Source organism: Microtus oregoni, unplaced genomic scaffold (assembly GCF_018167655.1).
Source record: "Microtus oregoni isolate MIOR12 unplaced genomic scaffold, Mior012 000002F_ref0000024, whole genome shotgun sequence".
NCBI lineage: Eukaryota > Metazoa > Chordata > Mammalia > Rodentia > Cricetidae > Microtus > Microtus oregoni.
In genome coordinates this window covers 57,205,506-57,226,992 of record NW_024543061.1, presented here as the reverse complement: position 1 = coordinate 57,226,992, position 21,487 = coordinate 57,205,506, and the positions used below count along the sequence as shown (strand labels likewise).

The following is a 21,487-nucleotide window of genomic DNA, read 5'->3' as shown; positions in this document are numbered from 1 at the left end:
TGCTCCTTCATCCAATAGCCTTTAAGATATGAGCGCACTGGGGGGTGGTCTCATATTTTTTTTTATTGAAAAAAAAATTTCCACCTCTTCCCAGCCTCCCATTTCCCTCCCCGTCCTCCCACTCCTCTTCCTTTCCCCCCACTCCTCTCCCTCTCCAGTCTGAAGAGCAGTCAGGGTTCCCTGCCCTGTGGAAAGTCCAAAGTCCTCCCCACTCCATCATAGGCTAGGAAGGTGAACGTCCAAACTGGCTAGGTTCCCACAAAGCAAGAACATGAAGTAGGATCAAAACCCAGTGCCATTGTCCTTGGCTTCTCAGCAGCCCTCATTGTCCGCCATATTCAGAGAGTCCGGTTTTATGGCCAAACCATTTTTTAACAGGGTTGACAAGACCATTCAATGGGTAACAACAGTCTTTTCAACAAATGGAGGTTAGAACAACTGCAAAAGAATAAAGTTAATATCCTACAAAAGAGTCTGTTCACATGTCAGCCACTCAGTTCTGGTTATCCCATGTGATGTCCTGAGACCCAGAACCCCAGATATTATTCCCATAGATCCAAACCCGCCTACCAGCCACCCACAAGGCCCCCCTGGGACCTCATGGCATACTGCAACCTGAACCCAGTTGGAATGAAGGCTGAAAACACAGATGACTGAGATAATAAAGATAACTCAAGACAAGAAAATAAAATTTGATAAAGAAAGCATCTCTGAAGAAAAGCCAAGCTGAAATAAAAATCCAAATAAAAGAAACTTGAAAAATAAAACACAATTATCAGATGAAAGCCTTAGAGGTAGATTGGATCAAATAGAATATGGAATATCAGCTGTTGAAGACAAGGTAGTGGAGACAGGTCATCCAGCCAAAGAAGGCTGAAAATAATAAGAAATAAAAAGAACATCCATTTGTATGCAAAATTCAAGAAGTCTTTGTTTTTTATTGCAGAGTAATACTCTAATATGTATATATTCCATACTTTCTTCATCCATTCTTCCATTGAAGGGCATCTAGGTTGTTTCCAGGTTCTGGCTATTACAAACAATGCTGCTATGAACATAGTTGAGCATATACTTTTGTTGTATGATAGGGCATCTCTTGGGTATATTCCCAAGAGTGGTATTGCTGGGTCCAGGGGTAGGTTGATACCGAATTTCCTGAGAAACCGCCACACTGCTTTCCAAAGTGGTCGCACAAGTTTGCATTCCCACCAGCAATGGATGAGTGTACCCCTTTCTCCACAAACTCTCCAGCAAAGGCTATCATTGGTGTTTTTGATTTTAGCCATTTTGACAGGTGTAAGATGGCATCTTTCTTGAATTTTGCATGCAAATGGATGGAAATAGAAAACACTATCCTGAGTGAGGTAAGCCAGACCCAAAAAGAGGAACATGGGATGTACTCACTCATATTTGGTTTCTAGCCATAAATAAAGGACACTGAGCTTATAATTCGCGATCCTAGAGAAGCTAAATAAGAAGGTGAATCCAAAGACAAACATATAGGCATCCTCCTGAATATTAACCTTTATCAGGCGATGAAAGGAGACAGAGACAGAGACCCACATTGGAGCACTGGACAGAAATCTCAAGGTCCAAATCAGGAACAGAAGGAGAGGGAGCACGAGCAAGGAACTCCGGACCGCGAGGGGTGCACCCACACACTGAGACAATGGGGATGTTCTATCGGGAACTCACCAAGGCCAGCTGGCCTGGGTCTGAAAAAGCATGGGATAAAACCGGACTTGCTGAACATAGCGGACAATGAGGACTATTGAAAACTCAAGAACAATGGCAATGGGTTTTTGATCCTACTGCATATACTGGCTTTGGGGGAGCCTAGGCAGTTTGGATGCTCACCTTACTAGACCTGGATGGAGGTGGGCAGTCCTTGGACTTCCCACAGGTCAGGGAATCCTGATTGCTCTTCAAGCTGATGAGGGAGGGGGACTTGATCGGGGGAGGGGGAGAGAAATGGGAGGCGGTGGCGGGGAGGAGGCAGAAATCCTTAATAAATAAATAAATTTTAAAAAAAAGAAATAAAAAGAACAACAACAAAAATCAGTGATTGGAATAGTTGGGTCTTAGAAAAGATTAACAAAATTGACAAATCTTTAGCCAACTTAATCAAAATAATCAAATTCATAAAACCAGAGATGGGAAGACAAATATTACAATAGATATTGAAAAAATTCATAAAGAGAAACTTCAAAATATGTATTTTACTAAATGAAAGATATAAAAGAAATTGACACATTTCTAGATATATGCTCTACCAAAATTAAATAAAAATGCAGTAATTTAAATAGACCTATAACAACCAATGACCTAGTGGTGGTAGTATACAACTTTAATCCCAACAGAGAGGTGGGTGTGTGAGTTTGAGGCCAGCCTGGGCTACAGAGCGAGTTCCAGGACAGCCAGAGCTCTTAAACAGGGAAACCCTGTCTCAAAAAATTTAAACCAAAACATTTTTAGAAAACTAAAAAAAAAATTACACAAAAAGAATAGACAGGAAGAAATAAAAACGAAGCTGAAATTAATTAAAAAGAAACAATAACAACAAAACAATATAAAACAATCAATGAAACCAATTGTTGGTTATTTTAAAACAATCAACAAGATTGAAAAACCCTTTATTCAAATTAACTGAAATGGAGAATATTCAAATTAATAAAATTAGAGATAAAAATGGAGACATTACAATAAATGCCAAGAAATTTCAGAGACTCCAAAATAAGTTTAAAAATCTGTATTCCAGTAACCAAAACTCAAAAGAAATGAATTTCTCGATACATGTGACTACTAAAGTTAAATCAAGATCAAATAAGCAATTAAAACAGACCCGAAACCCCAAGAGAAAGAGAATCAGTAATTAAAAGTCTTGAAAAGGTCCAGACCCAGAAGGATTCCACACAGAATTCCATAAGACCATACAAGGAGAATTAACATCAATACTCTTTTAATTCTGTAAAACAGAAACTCAAGGAACATTTTGTAATCTTTTCTTATGAAGTCACTATTACTCTGAAACTAAAACCACAGACACAACAAAAATAGAAAAGTATAGACCAATATCTCTTATGAACAAAGTAAAAACTGTCAATAAAATACTTGCAAATCATATTCAAAAGCACATAACAGATTATTCAACAATCAAACTGACTTTAGCTTAAAGATGTAATGATAGTTCAATATACATAAATCAATAATCTACCACATAAACAGATAGAAAGACAAAACTCACATGATCATCTCATTAGATGCATAAAAAGCCTTTGACAAAATCCAACGTCCCTTTTTGATAAGAAGCCCTGAGGGATACAAGGGACATCATCATTTCATCACTTATGCCCCAGCTATGAGTAAGCAAGCATGGGCAGACCGTTTATGGTGGTTCTCCAGTCGTTCCTATCCTGGGCAGTCCTAGATGCTTGTGTTATTGTCATAGCCAAGCCTCCACAGTCTTCCTTTATGCTGTCTATCCAGTGTTTTTTGGACCTTCCTTATCGCCTTATCCTGTGCACTCCTCCTCCAAGCAGTGCTATGTTCGGGTATCTGCCGTCATTCATTCTCATAATATGACTGAAGTATCTCAAGAGCCGTTACTGTACCCTGTAGTTTATACTTCCTTCTGTAGATGGGGCTGCTTCTTAATGTCATCATTGCACAGCCTATCTTTTCATGTAACACCTAGAATCCTCCTGAGACCTGCTATCTCGAGCACATTCAGCCGCTGTTCTGAGGAGCATTTCATTGTCCAGGTTTCAGAGTTGTAAAGAAGGCAGCTCAAGACAAGTGTCTCATACACTTGTAATTTTATTGTTGTTATGTCTCTTCCTGACCAAACCTTTTCTAGTGCCTGGAACGCAGCCCTCGCTATCCCTATCCACTTCTTGACGTCTGAAATAGTTTTCTCCTTTGAACTGAGGTTTCCTCCCAGATAGACAAAGTTGACTGTTTGCTTGAGGTTCAGATTCTTTATTACAATGTTAAAATCCTTGTGCACCCATCCCATGTGCTGTATCTCAGTCTTCTTGATGTTTACTTTTATACCAAGTCTTCTCAATGTTCACTTTCATGCTAAGGTATGGGACAAGGGGCATACCTCAACATATAACAAAGGCAGTTGACAGCAATCCTACAGTCAACATCAATCTAAACTCAAAGAATTTCCACTAAAGAGCAAGACAAGGATGTCCACTCTCTCCAAACCTATTCAGTAGAGTACTTGAAGCCTAAACTATAGATAAAACAACTGAAGTATCTTTATTTTCAGATGATAAAATTTTATACATAAAAAGACCTTTAAAACTCTCAGGAAACTTCTACAGTTGATAAACACTTTCAGCAAACATTGGATTTGGCATTTCTTGGATATGACATCAAAGGATGGTTATCAATGGAGAAACAGACAAATTAGACTTGATTAAAATTAAACTAAAAACTTGTACATCAACTTATACATGTTTTCTTTTTTAAAAAAGTTTTCTTATATTGTAGAATATTGGTTTAAGACGTTTTACATTTTTATGCCGTGGAACATTTGTTTAATGATGCAAAGATTGTTTGCATTCTTTTATATGGCATTTATTTAATTCTGTGAAGCTGTGCTACTTTGTCTAAAATACCTGAGTGGTCTAAGAAAGAGCTAAATAGCCAATAGCTGGGCAGAGAAAGTATAGGTGGGGCTGCTAGGCAGAGAGAATAAATAGGAAGAGAAATCTAGGAAGAAGAAGAAGAAGAGGGAGCAAGCAAATGGGGAAGACATCAGGGGCCAGCCACCCAGCTACACAGACAGCCACAGATAAGAAGTAAAGAAATGTATTTAGAATAGAGAAAGATAAAAGCCCAGAGGTAAAAGGTATATGGGATATTTAAGTTAAGAAAGCTGGCTAGAAACAAGCCAAGCTAAGGTTGGGCATTTATAAGAAAGAATAAGCCTCAGTGTGATTTATTTGGGAGCTGGGTTGAGGGCCCCCCAAAAGAGCCAAAGAACAAAGAATAAAAACAACCAACATTTTTCCATCTACTAATTGTATTTGGGTGCACACATGTGCAACATGCATGTGAAGGTTAGATGACATTTGCCGGAGTTGATTCTTTCCTTCAACGATGTGGGTGCTGAGGATTGAATTAAGACTATAAAGCTTGCCGGGCAGTGGTGGCTCATGTCTTTAATCCCAGCATTTGGGAGGCAGAGACAAATGGATCTGTATGAGTTTGAGGCCAGCCTAGTCTACAGAACAAGTTACAGAACAGTCAAAGCTACAGAGAGAAACCCTATCTCAAAAATTAAAATACATAGATGATTATAAAACTTGGCAGATAGTGTTGTTACCTGCTGTGACATTTGGCTTGCTCTCAAAAGATGTTTTTAAGAGAAAAAAAAGGCATTCAAAGAATAAGGACTTCAATTAAAAACCTAATCTGAATCAAAAATAAGTAAATAACAGAAATATGTATTTCTCAAAAAATAGACAAATATCCAATAAATATATTATGCAAATGGCATCACTAATTAGGGAATAAATATCACTCATTATTATAGAAAAGCAAGTATAGAACACAGCAACATAGCATCTCATATTCATTCCAATAGCAAGTAGAAAATCAACAAAAGCTTAAGTCAGAAAACAAACTACTCTCAAGAATGTAGAGAAACTACACTCAGTATATACTGTTAGTAAGACTGTAAGGTGATACAGAAAAGCAATTGTGATTTTTTTTAAAAAAAATCAAAAACTAGAATGTATATGACCCAACAATTTTACTTTACTGAGTATTGCATACATACTCAGAATAACTGAAGGTGTGTTTGCGGCATTCATAGTCGCACAGTACCACAGTACCTGAAATGTGTACAACCAGTGTGGTACTGACTCATGGATGGAGACGCAAAACTTGGTCTCTGTGAACAATGGGATCTCACGAGCCTTAAAAAGGAATTCTGACACATGCAATAACATAAATAAACCCCGAAGGTATTATCAGTAAAGTCTGACTTCTCACGAAGACAAATATTATCTATGAGGTATTTAAGTCAGAAACCGTGGAGATAAATAAAATAACATTTGCCAGAGACTGTAATGGGTAGAAAAGGAGGAGAGTGTGAGTTTTTGTAGTATTACGGTTGTGTTTGTTTTGATACCTTTAGGACAAGACCTCACTAGGCTTATGTAATCCTCCTGCCTCTGTTTCTCAGCCTCAGCTTTCCCATTAGTTACAACCATAGGTACATGCCATCTAGTTTGCCAGATATCCAATGAATAAAAAAAAAAATGGCCTGGCAAAAAACTCTGAAGAGTTGCAGAAAAGTAGTAATGAATGTGGTCACGGCTGCCCAGCAGTGGCTGTACTTAATGCTACAGAACATTTTTAAATGATACAATTAAAAATGATGAAAAAAATGGCATCATTGAAAAACAAAACAAAACAATGATTAAAGGCCAGGATTAGTGGCATATGCAGGGAATCCAGTATCTGATAGGTTGAGGCAGGAGGATCTTGGGAGCCTAAGACACAGAGTAGGACCCTGTCTCAAAAAAAAAAAATACTGAGCAGGGCACGTGGAGGTGGAAACAGAAGAATGGCAGTTCAAGGCCGCCCTCAGCTGTGTATTGGGTTTAAAGCCAGCCTAGGTCATACATGGCCCTGTCTCAATCAACAACAAACGCATAGTTAAGAAGAATTTTTATATACAGTTTACCACAATGAAAAATCTTTTAAAATGTAAATGAATATATCAGAACTTTATATTCCCAGGCCTTACAAGCAAAAGGGAAACAATCCTATGTGTCTCTTTAAAAAAAAAAAAAAAGTCCACAGGATAGAAAATTATTTTTGAAACTCCAGAGCTACAGACAGCATACCTTGGGTGACTTTACCGCCACTGGCTTAGGGATTAAAACATAAAAGGAAGAGATATTAAAGGTCTCCTTCCTCCTAGACCATAACAGGCAGTCAAGGCATGCATCTTCAGCGAGCTAGCACTGGGAGAATGTATTACTGTAGAGCTGTTTCTGCTACTGTATATAGGAAGGACTGGTCCTAGGGATTATCCTTTTCTTTGTTCAGAAATAATCAGTCCATCAAAAAGAGATTCTTACCACTCCCTTGATACTAGACAGAAATACCAAACACATCACAGAGCCCAATCAGAACCCACTATACTTTTCAAATGGCCAGCCACCAGTAAAGGTGTTCATTCATCTAAGACTTGTCTTTTCAGAGACTACAGTGCTCCAGACATGAAATACCAACTGGAGGTAGTTTTCTTTCCACACGTGCTACCCTTGTAGTTAGGTCACAAGTTATTTTCTGAAATGAAATGTTTAGGAGAGTTTACACTGTACATACCACAGAGAACGTTCTTTCCATCTCACCTTGAAAAGTCAACAGAATGTTAACGTGATTCTTACGTTGTTTCCAAAGTTAGCTGTAGCTTACCTACTCTTTTCCCTGCTGCTGCATTATTTCCACTCATTCCAATACCACGAGCAGACTACAATTAAAACACAAAACACCTACAGAGGTGAGTCAATGCAGAATAGATCACCAAACATCACATATTTGTATTCCATTACTACATAAAATATGCTGGTGGGCATCCATTGTAAATTATTCTATTTTTGTTTAAATTAACGTGGAATCTAATCTTCTTGTGCTTATTATTTATCCTTAAATGAGTAAAATTTGATGGTTTAGATAAGAGTCTTGACATTGGAGAAAGCCTTATTGAAACTATGTACCACTGAAAACTACAGAATAACACTGAACATGGCAGTAACGCCTGTAATTCCAGCACTTAAGAGCTGGGAGCAGAATCAGAATTCAAGGTCATCCCCAAAGTATCAGGCCAGCCTGGGCTACATGAGAAACCTGTCTCAAAAAATCAAAGAACAATCATCAAATATATTTCCTACAAATTAGATAAATATTTTAGTGAAATGTATGGAAAAACAATTGTAGGTATCTTTATTTATGTAAATAAAAGCCTGAATTTGAAATAGTCATTCCTTACAAAACTAGAAAAATCAACTGAAAAGAAAATACTTACTAGAAAAAATTCTGTAGGTTCTGACTGGGGAGAACTTTTCCTAATGTTTTCATCCTGAAAGTGCTGGAAGTTTGTAGACAACCCAATTCCAGAGGATCGAAGCCTCCCTGTCCCACGTGTGTTCTGCAAACTGTCTCTGCTTGCACTCCGTGCCAGTGAAGCCAAAAATCCATTATTATTTACACAACCAACAGGCTCTTTGGAAGCTTTGTTAGCCATTTCTGTGATATCTCGAGCTTCGACTTTGGAAATAACATCAGATCTTTTCCCAGGCGAATCGACTTTAACACCACGGAAGCGAGCAGTCCTAGAGAAAGAAGAATCGGCTTTGGTTCGAATGTCCAATTCCCGCAGGGCGTTTTGAGAAGCAGGCGCGGAGGGGTTGCCAGCCTCCAAACATTTCGACTGTCTCTGTGGCTTCACCAGGGAATTATGTAGTGACACTGGTGCAGCACAGAGAAGTGGCGACAGGAGTCTGTTCTTGTGGGAGCTCGGCTCTCGGCGGTTAAGAACTGCATTGTCTACTGGGTCACTGCTCAACACTCTTGCCACATGGTTCAGAGGCTGCTCTGCCGCTCTCAGCCCTCTATCTCCTTTAGAGAGTGGGAACTCTGGAGTTACCTTCCCTATGCCTTCTATACCACTGCTCTCCTCGACACCATTTCCTTCTGCAAATGGAGCAAATGGACCTACTTCCGGCAGGAGCAACTCTTCAGATACACATTCTTCTGGCGGAGGAAATAAGACGATGTCATCCTCATTATTAGACGGCAGGTTCCCTGGAAGGTGCTTTGTCCGTCTAGGCAGGGGTGATCCAAGATGAAGTACGGAATCTGCAAGCTCTTTGTTGTTTTCCAGTTCTATGTGGGTCATCTGAGGTAGCAGCCTGATGCTACCCGTGGGATGAGACAGTGTGTTAATCTCCCAATTATCGTCCTCCTTCAGCAGTTCATTCCTGAGAGACGATACTGGTCTATCAGCTGGAGCCTGAGCTGCTGTGCAACTTGCAGCTGCATTCCTGGATGTTTCGGGGAGATAGGCGTTCCCAGGAGAAGGTAGACAAGACTGCCCGATGTGAGGCAGGACTCGTAGCAGTCTGTGCCGGGCTGCTGCCGTGGAACTGCTAGGAGGTCGAGGCGCTACTGGTGGACGAGGTTTTACCTTGACAACTTTCTTAGGCTACAAGAAAAGAGTGCACAGGTAATTCCTCAACATAGTTAGTTTTGCCCTGCAGCAAGACTCAATGGAAAAATGGCACTTACCATACTGGCATTTTTGTTACCTCAATTTACAGTGCTCAAAAAAGCCGGTGTGGTGTGCCACGCCTATCATACTAGCACTTGGGAGCTGAAGCAAGATGTCTGTCATGAGTTTGAGGCCAGCCTGGCTTACAGAATCCACTCCATGCCAGCCTAGGCCACAAGATGAGTCTTCTCAATACAAAACAACAATGAAATGCTTTAAAATATTAAAAATCTGCCCCACTGTCTCAGTGGGTGGGTACAATCTTAAAAGATTATGATTAAGGATCTATTATATTACTTTATTGAGCATTATTTTCTGAAGATCTTAAAGAAAAATAATTTTGTTTTATTTCTTCACAATTAATTTTTTCTCGGGCTTTTGCTAAGAAGAAAATGTTGGCTATATGAGATATGGCATTTTTCCTAGTAAGATGAATGTGTATAGGTACTCAGAAAAAAAGCTAACAGCATTTAACTGCTGCCCTTGAAAAGGCTAGCCCTTTGTTGGTTTCTATGGACTTCCATTTCAGGAAAGGCTCCTAGCCAAACCCATCACAGTAGCTGTGCCTCAACTGCTTGGGCAACTGAAACAGTTTATAATGAGCAACTGCTTTTCTTCTGAGTCTGAAATGTACATATACATAGCAGGCAGAGGGTGCACATAGGAACAAGCCTAAAAACATAAAAAAAGAAAAAAACCCCTTGTCCATTGTTGCTAATGGAGTCCCACGAGCTGAGATTCTACATGTGCTGCCACTACTCACTGAGAGAAATCAAGCCTGTCTTAAGACGGCTTTGGGAGAGGCCTCCACAATGCCTGTGCCTGCTTCACCTGAACTTGGATCTATGTGCTTTTCCCTCTGTTAATTTTTCTTTTGTTTCCTTTTGCTGTGTAAGTGTCTTAGCCACAATGAATGTGCATACTATATCCATGAGCCTAGTGTGTCAGGAAACCAAGGACAGGACCTGCCCGCCACTGCCAGTACAGAAAGTTTACATAGCAATTGTCACAGAAAGAGTGAAGTTGAGAGCTCAAGAGAGGAGCCTTAAGCACAGGGATGGTTAGTAAACACAGGATGACATTCCAACATCCTGGCCTATAAGAAATACATACTGAAAATTTAGTAGGTACCAGTGGAGAAAAGGAGAGCTAGAAAGGCTGGATAGATGTAAGTCCCTTGCCAAGGGAAGCTAGTTCTTATGCCCACTTTTATCCTAAAGTCATTGCCTTGCCAACCTGTAGCAATATCTATGAAAAGTAATTTTTCACAAATGGAGGTTGCCAAAACCTAAATAGTAACATGTATACTCCCAGATAACACAGAGACACCCAAAGAGATCAACAATACAAGCTAATAAAATTACCCATGGCCCAAATCATCAGCAAACAGAAAGAGAGAAAGAGAGAAAATATAAAATTCAAATAAGCCATAAAGTTGCAAACAATAAAATGCAGGGGGCTCATATGCAAAGCATATGCCTGTGGTGACAAGCAAGAACATAGAACTTCAAGAAGAAAGGAGAGAGGTAGGACAGCCTAGGAACAATATATACCCAGAAAAGAGAAAATCCCACCTGTGTAAATGCCAAAAAATTAATATCTGGGATATCAAAATAGGCTAAGAGAAGGAGAAGCCCAAGGAAACAAGCTGAAGTGGCTTGGGATCTATGCTAATGGTTAGGTTTTAAGGAGGCTCTACTTAGGCAGACAGGAAAAAATATAAATAACAGAATCAGGAGATCCACCTATTCTTCCATGCAATGGGACTGTCAGTGATTAAAAACAAACACAAAAAGAGTGCTCTTGAAATAAATGACTTCCCTACATGACACCCTTACTTTATGTATTAACCCATAACTCTTAACAAGGACCTAAGTAAAGTTATAAGAAGAGAAAAGGGGCAACACTGCCATATTAAAATAAAATGGAAAGTGAGAATCAGAGCATTTTAGATACATGAGTTCTCCCCAAACGTAATACAGAAGAAGAAACCTTCACCACAATACTCCAATCTAAATTAAACATATTTACATTATTATTTGTATTTTTATTTATCAATGTGTGAGATATATGTACATGTAGCTATATGTGTGCAAGTACATGTGTATGCATGCACAGAGGTTGATACAGGCATCTTTCTCAATTGTTGCCTTCTTTACTCTTCGTGACAGGGTCTCTTTCTGAAGCTGGAGCTCACTAATATTACTACATTGATTGGCCAGCGAGCTCCTGGGAGCTGCCTGTCTCTGCTGCTGTTATACAGATGCAGGCCATCACGTCTGGCTATTTATGTGGGCTCTGGAGAGTTGAATCCATGTCCTCATCTATAGAACATTCCACCCAAACACAAAAGATTATACCTTCTTCTCAGCACCTCATGGAACCTTCTCTAAAATTGATCACATACTCGGTAACAAAGCAAACAACCACAGATACAAAAAAATTGGAGTAACCCCCTGTGTCTTATCGGACCATCATGGAGTAAAGTTAGAATTTAACAACAATACTACCCCCAGAAAGCCTACAAACTCATAGAAACTGAACAGTCAACTACTGAATCACCCCTGGGTTAAGGAAGAAATAAAGAAAAAAATTAAAATCTTCCTTGAATTCAACAAAAATGAAGGCACAACATATCCAAACCTATGGGACACTATGAAAGCAGTGCTAAGCGGAAAGTTCATAGCACTAAGTACCCACATAAAGAAAACAGAAAAAGCTCACATTAGTGACTTAACAGCGCACCTGAAAGCTCTAGAAAAAAAAAAGAAGCAGACTCACCCAGGAGGAGTAGAAGACAGGAAATAATCAAATTGAGGGCTGAAATCAATAAAATACAGGAAACAATACAAAGAATCGATGAAACAAAGAGCTGGTTCTTTGAGAAAAATCAACAAGATAGACAAAACTTTATCCAAACTAATCAACAGGCAGAGAGAAAACATCCAAATTAACAAGATCAGAAATGAAAAGGGGGACATAACAACAGACACTGAGGAAATTCAGAGAATCATTAGGTCTTATTATAAAAACCTGGACTCCACAAAATTGGAAAATGTAAAAGAAATGGACAATTTTTTAGATAGATACCATATACCATAATTAAATCAAGACCAGGTGAGCAATTTAAATAGCCCTATATAAGCCGCGAGGAGACTGAAGCTGTCATCAAAAACCTCCCGACCAAAAACGACCCAGGGCCAGATGGTTTTAGTGCAGAATTCTACCAGAACTTTCAGGACGAGCTAATACCTATATTCATCAACGTGTTCCACATAATAGAAACAGAAGAATCACTGCCAAACTCTTTTTATGAAGCTACAGTTCCCTGATACCAAAACGGCACAAAGACTCAACCAAGAAAGACAATTACAGACCAATCTCACTCATGAACATCGATGCAAAAATTCTCAATAAAATACTGGCAAACCGAATCCAAGAACACATCAAAAACTCATCCATCATGATCAAGTAGGCTTCATCCCAGAGATGCAGGGCTGGTTCAACATATGAAAATCTATCAATGTAATCCATCATATAAATAAACTGAAAGAAAAAAAATGATAATTTTATTAGATGCTGAAAAAACATTTGACAAAAGTCAACACCCCTTCATGATAAAGGTCTTGGAGAGGTTAGGGATAAAAGGATCATATCTAAATATAATAAAAGCAATATACAGCAAGCTGACAGCTAACATCAAATTAAATGGAGAGAAACTCAAAGCGATTCCACTAAAATCAGGAACAAGACAAAGCTGTCCACTCTCTCCATATCTTTTCAACATAGTTCTTGAAGTTTATCAATAGCAATAAGACAACATAAGAAGATCAAGGGGATTCAAATTGGAAAGGAAGAAGTCAAACTTTCGTTATTTGCAGATGATATGATAGTGTACATAAGTGACCCCAAAAACTCTACCAAAGAATTCCTGCATGGCAGGTACTTTAGCCAACAAGCAATCTCCCTAGCCTGTTTGGTTTTGTAGAAAGGGTAAATCAAACACTAGAACTAGTGTTTCAGCCTCGACCATGTGAGGATTACAGGAACATGTTCAGCTTTTGCAGATAATATTAAAATAATAAATCAAATCATAAACCCACAAACATGACACAATGAACAAAAAATTAGAAGACACTATATATAAGCTTGCCAAGCTTAGATGTAATCAGTAAAAAATGAAATCATTTCAAAATGAAAATTAAACCATAAAACACAGAAAGAAAACCAGATTCAACAAGACATTTAATCAAGAGTACTAAGAAAAGGTATAAAAACATCCAAAAGAATGAAAATAAAACACAAAGAATTTTAAAAGATAACAAAAAAGTTACTATAAAATGAAGTCCTAACATATATATATATATATATATATATATATATATATATATATGATGCCTGATTCCCCTCTGTTTGCTATTAATATATTTTATTACTAACAGTTAATAAAGAATCTGCTTTGGCCTATGGCAGGGCAGAACATAGCTAGGCAGAAAAGCTAAACTGAATGCAGGAAGAAAGAAGGCATGTAGCAGCAGCCCAAGAAGTAAGATGTGAAGTAACAAACCACAAACCTCATGGGAAAATATAAAATAATAGAAATGGGTTAAAATTAAGATAAAAGCTAGCTAGGAATACGCCTGAGCTGCTGGCCAAACAGTGTTGTAATTAATATAGCTTTTCTGTGATTTATTCAGGTTTGGGTGTCCAGGAAAGGATAGTCTCCATTTACATATAAAGGAAGTTCCCTACAAACAAAATGAAACAAAAAGCTAAACATCATAAAATTAACAAGTTATAAGAAATAATGGTAAAAATTCAGATGTTCATAAAAACCTAGAGCCCCTCAACTGAAGAATGGATAAAGAAAATGTGGTACATTTACACAATGGAGTACTACTCAGTGGTAAAACAATGATATTCTGAAATTTGCACACAAATGGATAAACTAGAAAAAAAAAACATCTTGAGTGAGGTAATCCAGACCCAGGGAGACAAACAGTATGTACACTCATAAATGGATACTAGCTGTAAAGCAAAGGATAAAGAGTCTATAGTCCACAACCCCAGAGAAGCTAAGTAACAAGGAGAGCGCCAAGAGAAACATACATAGATTCCCTGGGAAAGGGAAATTGAGAAGATCTGAGAAAATTGGAAGCATGGGGATGGGGGAGAAGAGAAGGTGGACGGGGAAGAGGAGAAGAGAAGGGGAAGGAGAGAAGAACTTGAGGGAATGGGATAATTGAGAAGGGGGAAAGACAGAAACAGAGAGCAAGGAAAGAAACATCTTGATTGAGAGAACCATTATGGGGCAAGCAAGAAACCTGGCACAAGAGAAATTCCCAGAAATCCACAAGGATGACCCCAGTTAAGACCCTAAGCAATAGTGGAGAGGGTGTCTGAACTGGCCTTGCTCTGTAGTCAGAATGATGACTACCTTAACTGTCATCATAGAACCTTTATCTAGCAACTGATGGACGCAGAGGCAGAGATCCACACTGGAGCACTGGGCTAAGCTCCCAGAATCCAGTTAAAGAAAGGGAGGAGTGAGAATATGAGCAAAGAGGGCAAGACCATGATGGGGACACCCAATGAAACAGATTACCTGGGCTAATGGAAGCTCACCAACTCCAGCCTGACAGTGAAGGAACCAGCACAGGATCAAACTAGGCCTCTAAATGTGGGTGACAGTTGGATTGCTGGGGCAGACTGTGGGGCCACCGACAGTGAGATCAGGATTTATCCCTACTGCATGTACTGACTTTTTGGAACCCATTCTCTTTGGAGGGGTACCTTGCTCAGCCTAGACGTAGTTGGTTCTGCCTCAAAGCAATGTAGTAGACTTTTGCTGACTCCCCATGGGAAGGAAGCCTTACCCTCTCTGAGGAATGGATGGAGGTGGGCTGGGGAGGAAGATGGAGGGAGTGGGAATTGGGATTGGTATGTAAAATGAGAAAAGATAACTTTTTTTAAATTTATTAATTTAAAAAATAAAAAAGAGAAAAATAAATAATGGTGAAGTACTTCATGTTGAAAGGGCAAAAGTGTTCAGTGAAATTGACCAAGAATATCTTCTAGTCATATCCTTAAAAGACAAAAGCCAGGGCTGGAGGTGTAGCTCAGTGCCACAGTGCTTGCCTAGCCTGTGTGAGGCTCTAGGTTTAAGATCCACGACCAGAAGTGAGTGAGAGGGAAGTGGCATAAGAGCAGAGCAAAAACCAACATCACCTGATAACACACACGTAATCTCAAAAATTGTAAATTCAAGGCCAGTCTGGGTACACAGCAAGAACCTGATAAATAAACTAAAACTAAGTATGAGGGGTGTGGTGGTTTGAGTAAGAATGGCCCCTCTAGGCTCATAGATTTGACTGCTTAGGGAATGGCACTATTTGAAAGGATTAGGAGGCATGGCCTTGCTGGAGTAAGTGTGGCCTTGTTGAAGGAAGTGTGTCACTTGAGGTGGGCTATGAGGCTCCCAAGCCAGGCCCAGTGTTTCTCTCTTCCTGCTGCCTGAAGATCCGAATGTAGAACTCTGAACTTCTCCAGCACCATATTTGCCTGTGGGCCATCATACTCCCCACCATGATGACAATGGACTAAATCTCTGAAACTGTAAGGAAACCCCAAGTAATGGCTTTCTTTTATAAGAGATGCTGTGGTCACGGCACCTCTTCACAGCAATAGAACACTAACTAAGACAGGCAGATACATGAAATTTAAAAATGAAGTCATTTGCAAAGAAAAGTCCGGTGCATTGGCAAGATGACTTTTCACTTCAGTATAAAAAGCAGTGGCAGAACAACACTGTTTAAAGCCCCAAACATTTCTTATCTGAATAAATCATCACCAGTTATAGAAATGATCCCTGAAAGTACTCTTCAAATTATCACTTAAGGTTTTTTCTTAAGTTTTAGATTTCTGAAAATTCAATACGTACAAGTGTTTCCTTTCCTGGAGAATTTATTAAGATATGCAACTAGCCAAAAGATATGGGAAAAGTTCAGTAAAATGCTCCTAGCAACCATGGCATTGACACAAATACATCAGCAGGACTAAGGATAGAAAAGTGATTTATGTTACATATTCTTTAAAAATAGATATGTTTTTTACTGCTGAGTAGTACTCTAATATGTATATATTCCATACTTTCTTCATCCATTCTTCCATTGAAGGGCATCTTGGTTGTTTCCAGGTTCTGGCTATCACAAACAATGCTGCTATGAACATAGTTGAGCATATACTTTTGTTGTATGATAGGGCCTCTCATGGGTATATTCCCAAGAGTGGTATTGCTGGGTCCAGGGGTAGGTTGATACCGAATTTCCTGAGAAACCGCCACACTGCTTTCCAAAGTGGTTGCACAAGTTTGCATTCCCACCAGCAATGGATGAGTGTACCCCTTTCTCCACAACCTCTCCAGCAAAGGCTATCATTGGTGTTTTTGATTTTAGCCATTCTGACAGGTGTAAGACGGTATCTTTCTTGAATTTTGCATGCAAATGGACGGAAATAGAAAACACTAACCTGAGTGAGGTAAGCCAGACCCAAAAAGAGGAACATGGGATGTACTCACTCATATTTGGTTTCTAGCCATAAATAAAGGACATTGAGCCTATAATTCGTGATCCTAGAGAAGCTAAATAAGAAGGTGAATCCAAAGAAAAACATATAGTTATCCTCCTGGATATTAACCTTCATCAGGCGATGAAAGGAGACAGAGACAGAGTCCCACATTGGAGCACCGGACTACAACCCCAAGGTCCAAATCGGGAGCAAGGAACTCCGGACCGCGAGGGGTGCACCCACACAATGAGACAATGGGGATGTTCTATCGGGAACTCACCAAGGCCAGCTGGACTGAGTCTGAAAAAGCATGGACTAAAACCGGACTTGCTGAACATAGCGGACAATGAGGACTGCTGAGAAGTCAAGAACAATGGCACTGGGTTTTGATCCTACCGCACATACTGGCTTTGTGGGAGCCTAGGCTGTTTGGATGTTCACCTTACTAGACCTGGATGGAGGTGGGAGGTCCTTGAACTCCCCACAGGGCAGGGAACCAGGTCTGCTCTTTGGGCTGATGAGAGAGGGGGAGTTGATTGGGGGAGGGGGAAGGATATGGGAGGCGGTGGCGGGGAAGAGACAGAAATCTTTAATGAATAAACAAATAATAATAATTAAAAAATAGATATGTTGCTCATCTAGAGAATAAAAACAAATGGAGAAAAGAGAAAGTGCAGTACGTTTTTTGTCGTTTAGCTAACATGCAGGAGGCAAAGGTGCCAGATGACATCGGGAAAGCAAGTGTTAAAGATACAGTCCAGGACAGCAAGTGTTTCCTGACCTTTAGGATTAGCACAACCAAAGTGCTACTGACACTTGTCAAACAACACAGGAGAAACTCCTGTAAGGTGGAAAGAGACATACAGAAATCTTTAGTGGGTTTTCATGTATCACGGTTCTCACTGCAGAAGAAACCAAACTGACACAATAAAGAATCATACCTAAGCAATTAATAAAGTAGATCCTACAGATAGATACCTGCAAAACTTTTACTCTGAAGTTAAGAGAATAAACTATCTTTTTAAATATACATTGGGCATACATGGAGAATATCAGATCTCTAATTAAATTCTAAAGAGTAGAACTATAAATGACATTGTCTGATTTCCATGCAATAGAAATAAAAATTAAACACAATGAAAAATAAAACAGCCTCAACCACCAAAACTTATCTAAATCTATTCAACCACTTTTGGGCTAAGAGGAAAATCCTAAAATGATAAATTGAAAATATTACCAACTGTCATAATGTTTCTATGGATGTATTATACAAAGAATACATCTTTTATGTGACATTTATGCCAAAGAAGTAACCAGTTTCTAATCATAGTGTAACTCACATAAATCAAAACTGAGGAACAATGGGTTTATACTCCTTAAAATATCTAATATAATTGTCACCAGCTGTGCATCCACTGCTGAGCTTACCAGGCTCCACTGGACAAGGCCAAATTCACGGTCACATAGACAGACAGTTCTGGTTAAACTCAGGGTTACAAAAACAAAACAGAAATAAGAGAGATTTGTGAGGAAGATGGGGCTTGGACAGGGGTGGTAGAGAGATGAGAGAGGGTCTACGCGTTGTGTGCATGTGCTAAATTATCTAAGAATAAAGTAAGTGTGTGTGTGTATGTGTGTGTGTGTGTATGTGTGTGTGAGGTCAAAGGACCAAAAAGGTATTTACCATATTTATACCACCAATATTCACAATAGCCAAAATGTGAAAGCAACCTAAATGTCTACTGATTGATAAATAAATGAACAAAATGTGGTGCATATGTGCATGTTCTTAAAAAGTCAATTATCCTACACTATCAGAATTATTTTATTCAGTGTAATATGTTTCAACTTCTCTTTCTATTTTTTTGACTTATGAGTTACTTAGAAATGTGATATTTTGAAATATCAGATTTTTCTCAAATTGATCTATTATTGATTTCCAGTTTTATTCCTTTGTAAACCAGAGTATTTTTTAATGATTTGACTCTTCCTGAAATTTATTAGAATTTATTTTATGTACAAAATACTGTTGCTGTTTGTAGTAAATGTTCTACATGTATTCCCTTGGCAGGAAATGTGTATTCTGTTGTAGGATGGAGCATTCTGCAAATACCACCTATGTCAATAAGTTGATATTGTTCTTCAGGTTCTCAGAAACCTCTCCAATTCTCTGTCCTAGCAGCTACGCTGAGCAGAAATCTTTGAAGATAAGCACTCATCTATTTCTTGTAGGTTTTGTTTCATATATATCAAAGTTCTATTACCACATACACAATAATTACAGCATAGACGTTTTGTCAAGTGTTCATCATCTGAGTGAAAACAAATGATCTTTACCCAAGTTTATATCCAAAAAAGAAAAAAAAACAGAAGAATTGCAGTTCTAAATTTAGAAATAAATAACCATCTAAAAAGTATTGTAGAAAAACACAGAAGCATGTCTTCAAGACCTGTGATAGGAAATATGTCATAAAAATTATTAAATACTAATCATAAAAAACAAAACTGAAGCCGGGCGATGGTGGCGCACGCCTTTAATCCCAGCACTCGGGAGGCAGAGGCAGGCGGATCTCTGTGAGTTCGAGACCAGCCTGGTCTACAGAGCTAGTTCCAGGACAGGCTCCAAAGCCACAGAGAAACCCCGTCTCGAAAAACCAAAAAAAAAAACAAAAAAAAAAAACCAAAACTGATAAATTATATTATATTAAAATTAACAATAATCATCAAAATAGGTGAAAGAGCAAGTCAGAGAGTATTACAAACTGCAAACCTTACATCTGACAAAGATTTTATATCATACATATAAATATGTGTACTAGTTGCTTTGAGATAGGTCTCATGTAACCTAGACTAGATTCAGGCATGCTAGACAGCTGAGGCTGACTTTGAACCCCTGGTGCTCCTGCCTCTATCTCCAAAGTCCTGGTATTACAGGAGTGCATCACCATACTTAGCTCCAAAATACATTTTTAAAATGTCTACAAACCAATAAGTAAAAGGAAGATAACCTAATTTTTAAATGAGCAAAATATTTGGCAACATACAAAAGTCAAAATTTTAATCAAATAAAGAGCCAACATTTTTTAAAAATAAATATTATTCCTTATAAGAAAAATGAAATAAAAACCAGCACACAATCCCAGAATGGTTGAGGTGAAAACACTGATGAATATTAAGTGTTGGTAAGGATTGGCACAAACCAGAACTCTCCTGCTATTAATGGGAGTCTGAAGTAGTTGAAAACCTATGCAAAACAGTCCTTGTAACTTCTTCATTCTGCTTGTCTGTTTTGAGACAAGGTCTCATTATGTAGCTTAAACTGGCATAGAACTTACTTAGCCACGCTAAGTACATATCGAATACCTGGCAATTTGGTATAAAACAATGTTATCTTTCCTATGACTCTAAGTTTCCTGCTAAGTACATGATGCAGAGAACAAAGGGCAGGTATCCATTGAAGAAAGTATAAATATGCTCCAGTGGCTCCCTTAATAGAAGCCAAAACTCAGATACCTGAATGCTTATCACAGAAAAGAGAGGAACAGAAAGAACCACTGTGTAGCTGAAGAATAAATTTAATTTTTAAAAAATTTATATTTAAGAAAATAAATCATAATTTTATGAAATATTGTATTGTCTATGGTGTTTATTTATATAAAGTTCCACATCAGACAAAAATTACTTGTGGATAAAACAGTGGTTATTTTAGGGAAGACTGTGATGGGCTCTTTACAGAAAGAGGCAGGGGAGCTGGTGTAGTGGTACATGCCTTTAATGCCAGCAGAGGCAGACAGTTCTCTGTAAGTTTGAGGTCAGCCTGATCTATAGAGTGAGTTCCAGGAAACCAGGCAAACAAGCAAAAAAGAAAGGAAAAAATGGAACTACTTTGAGTTATAATTAAATAAATGTATTTAACTCTTAAAAATTCTTCAAGCAGAGTCTAAATTTTACTATTATTATTATTGTTATATTATGATGATGACGATGATGATGATGATGTGATTTGCCATGGTATGCATGAAGAGGTCAGAGGACAACTTTCAGGAATCAGTTCTCTCCACCTACCTTAATAGGAATTAAACCTGAGGTTGCAGGCTTATGTGGCAAGTGCCTTAATTTGCCAATCCACCTGGCCAGGCCAAGCTGTATTTTAAAAGTTTGTTTATTTTATATGGGAAGGCACTAACAGATTAAAAAGAAGTCAAGGAATAGTACAGCTGTGTATGGGATCAAGAGGAGAAGAGGAGAGAGAGAGAGAGAGAGAGAGAGAGAGAGAGAGAGAGAGAGAGAGACTTATATCCAGAAACAAAACCAACTGTCTAGAATGTGGAAAAATTGCAAATCTCTGCCAATGCTGGAAAGAATGCAAATCCATTATCCACTTCGGAACTACTTTAGAAAACTGGCCATATCCACTAAAGCTAAAGTAGTAACTATCCACTAGGCATAGTTCTAGGCCAGGCTGGGCTATAGTGTGCCTGTCTCAGTGCCTGTAATGTGTAAATCTTGAAATCATACTTTTGATTATTGAAAGATCAAGCTATCTTTTACTACCCCTTTTCATGTTACAGTTATAACATTTTAAAGATGAATTATGCTCAGTGTGCATAACCCTTTCAG

The 21,487-nt window shown here is 38.6% G+C and overlaps 1 protein-coding gene across 6 annotated transcripts in view; it reads right to left on the bottom strand.

The window, feature by feature from the left end:
• Nucleotides 1-21,487, bottom strand: part of Zfand4 (zinc finger AN1-type containing 4) — an 85,003-nt gene that overhangs the window by 16,666 nt on the left and 46,850 nt on the right. For 4 of the 6 annotated variants that reach the window (XM_041678671.1, XM_041678690.1, XM_041678682.1 and 1 more), the window contains 2 exons: nucleotides 8,057-9,235; nucleotides 7,447-7,501 (listed from right to left, as the gene is read on the bottom strand). In XM_041678671.1, the coding sequence (XP_041534605.1) occupies nucleotides 7,447-7,501; nucleotides 8,057-9,235 (1,234 nt within the window). Of the gene's footprint in view, nucleotides 1-7,446; nucleotides 7,524-8,056; nucleotides 9,236-21,487 lie in introns of all 6 variants that reach the window. The other 2 variants (XM_041678676.1, XR_005976660.1) reach the window with 2 other exon arrangements.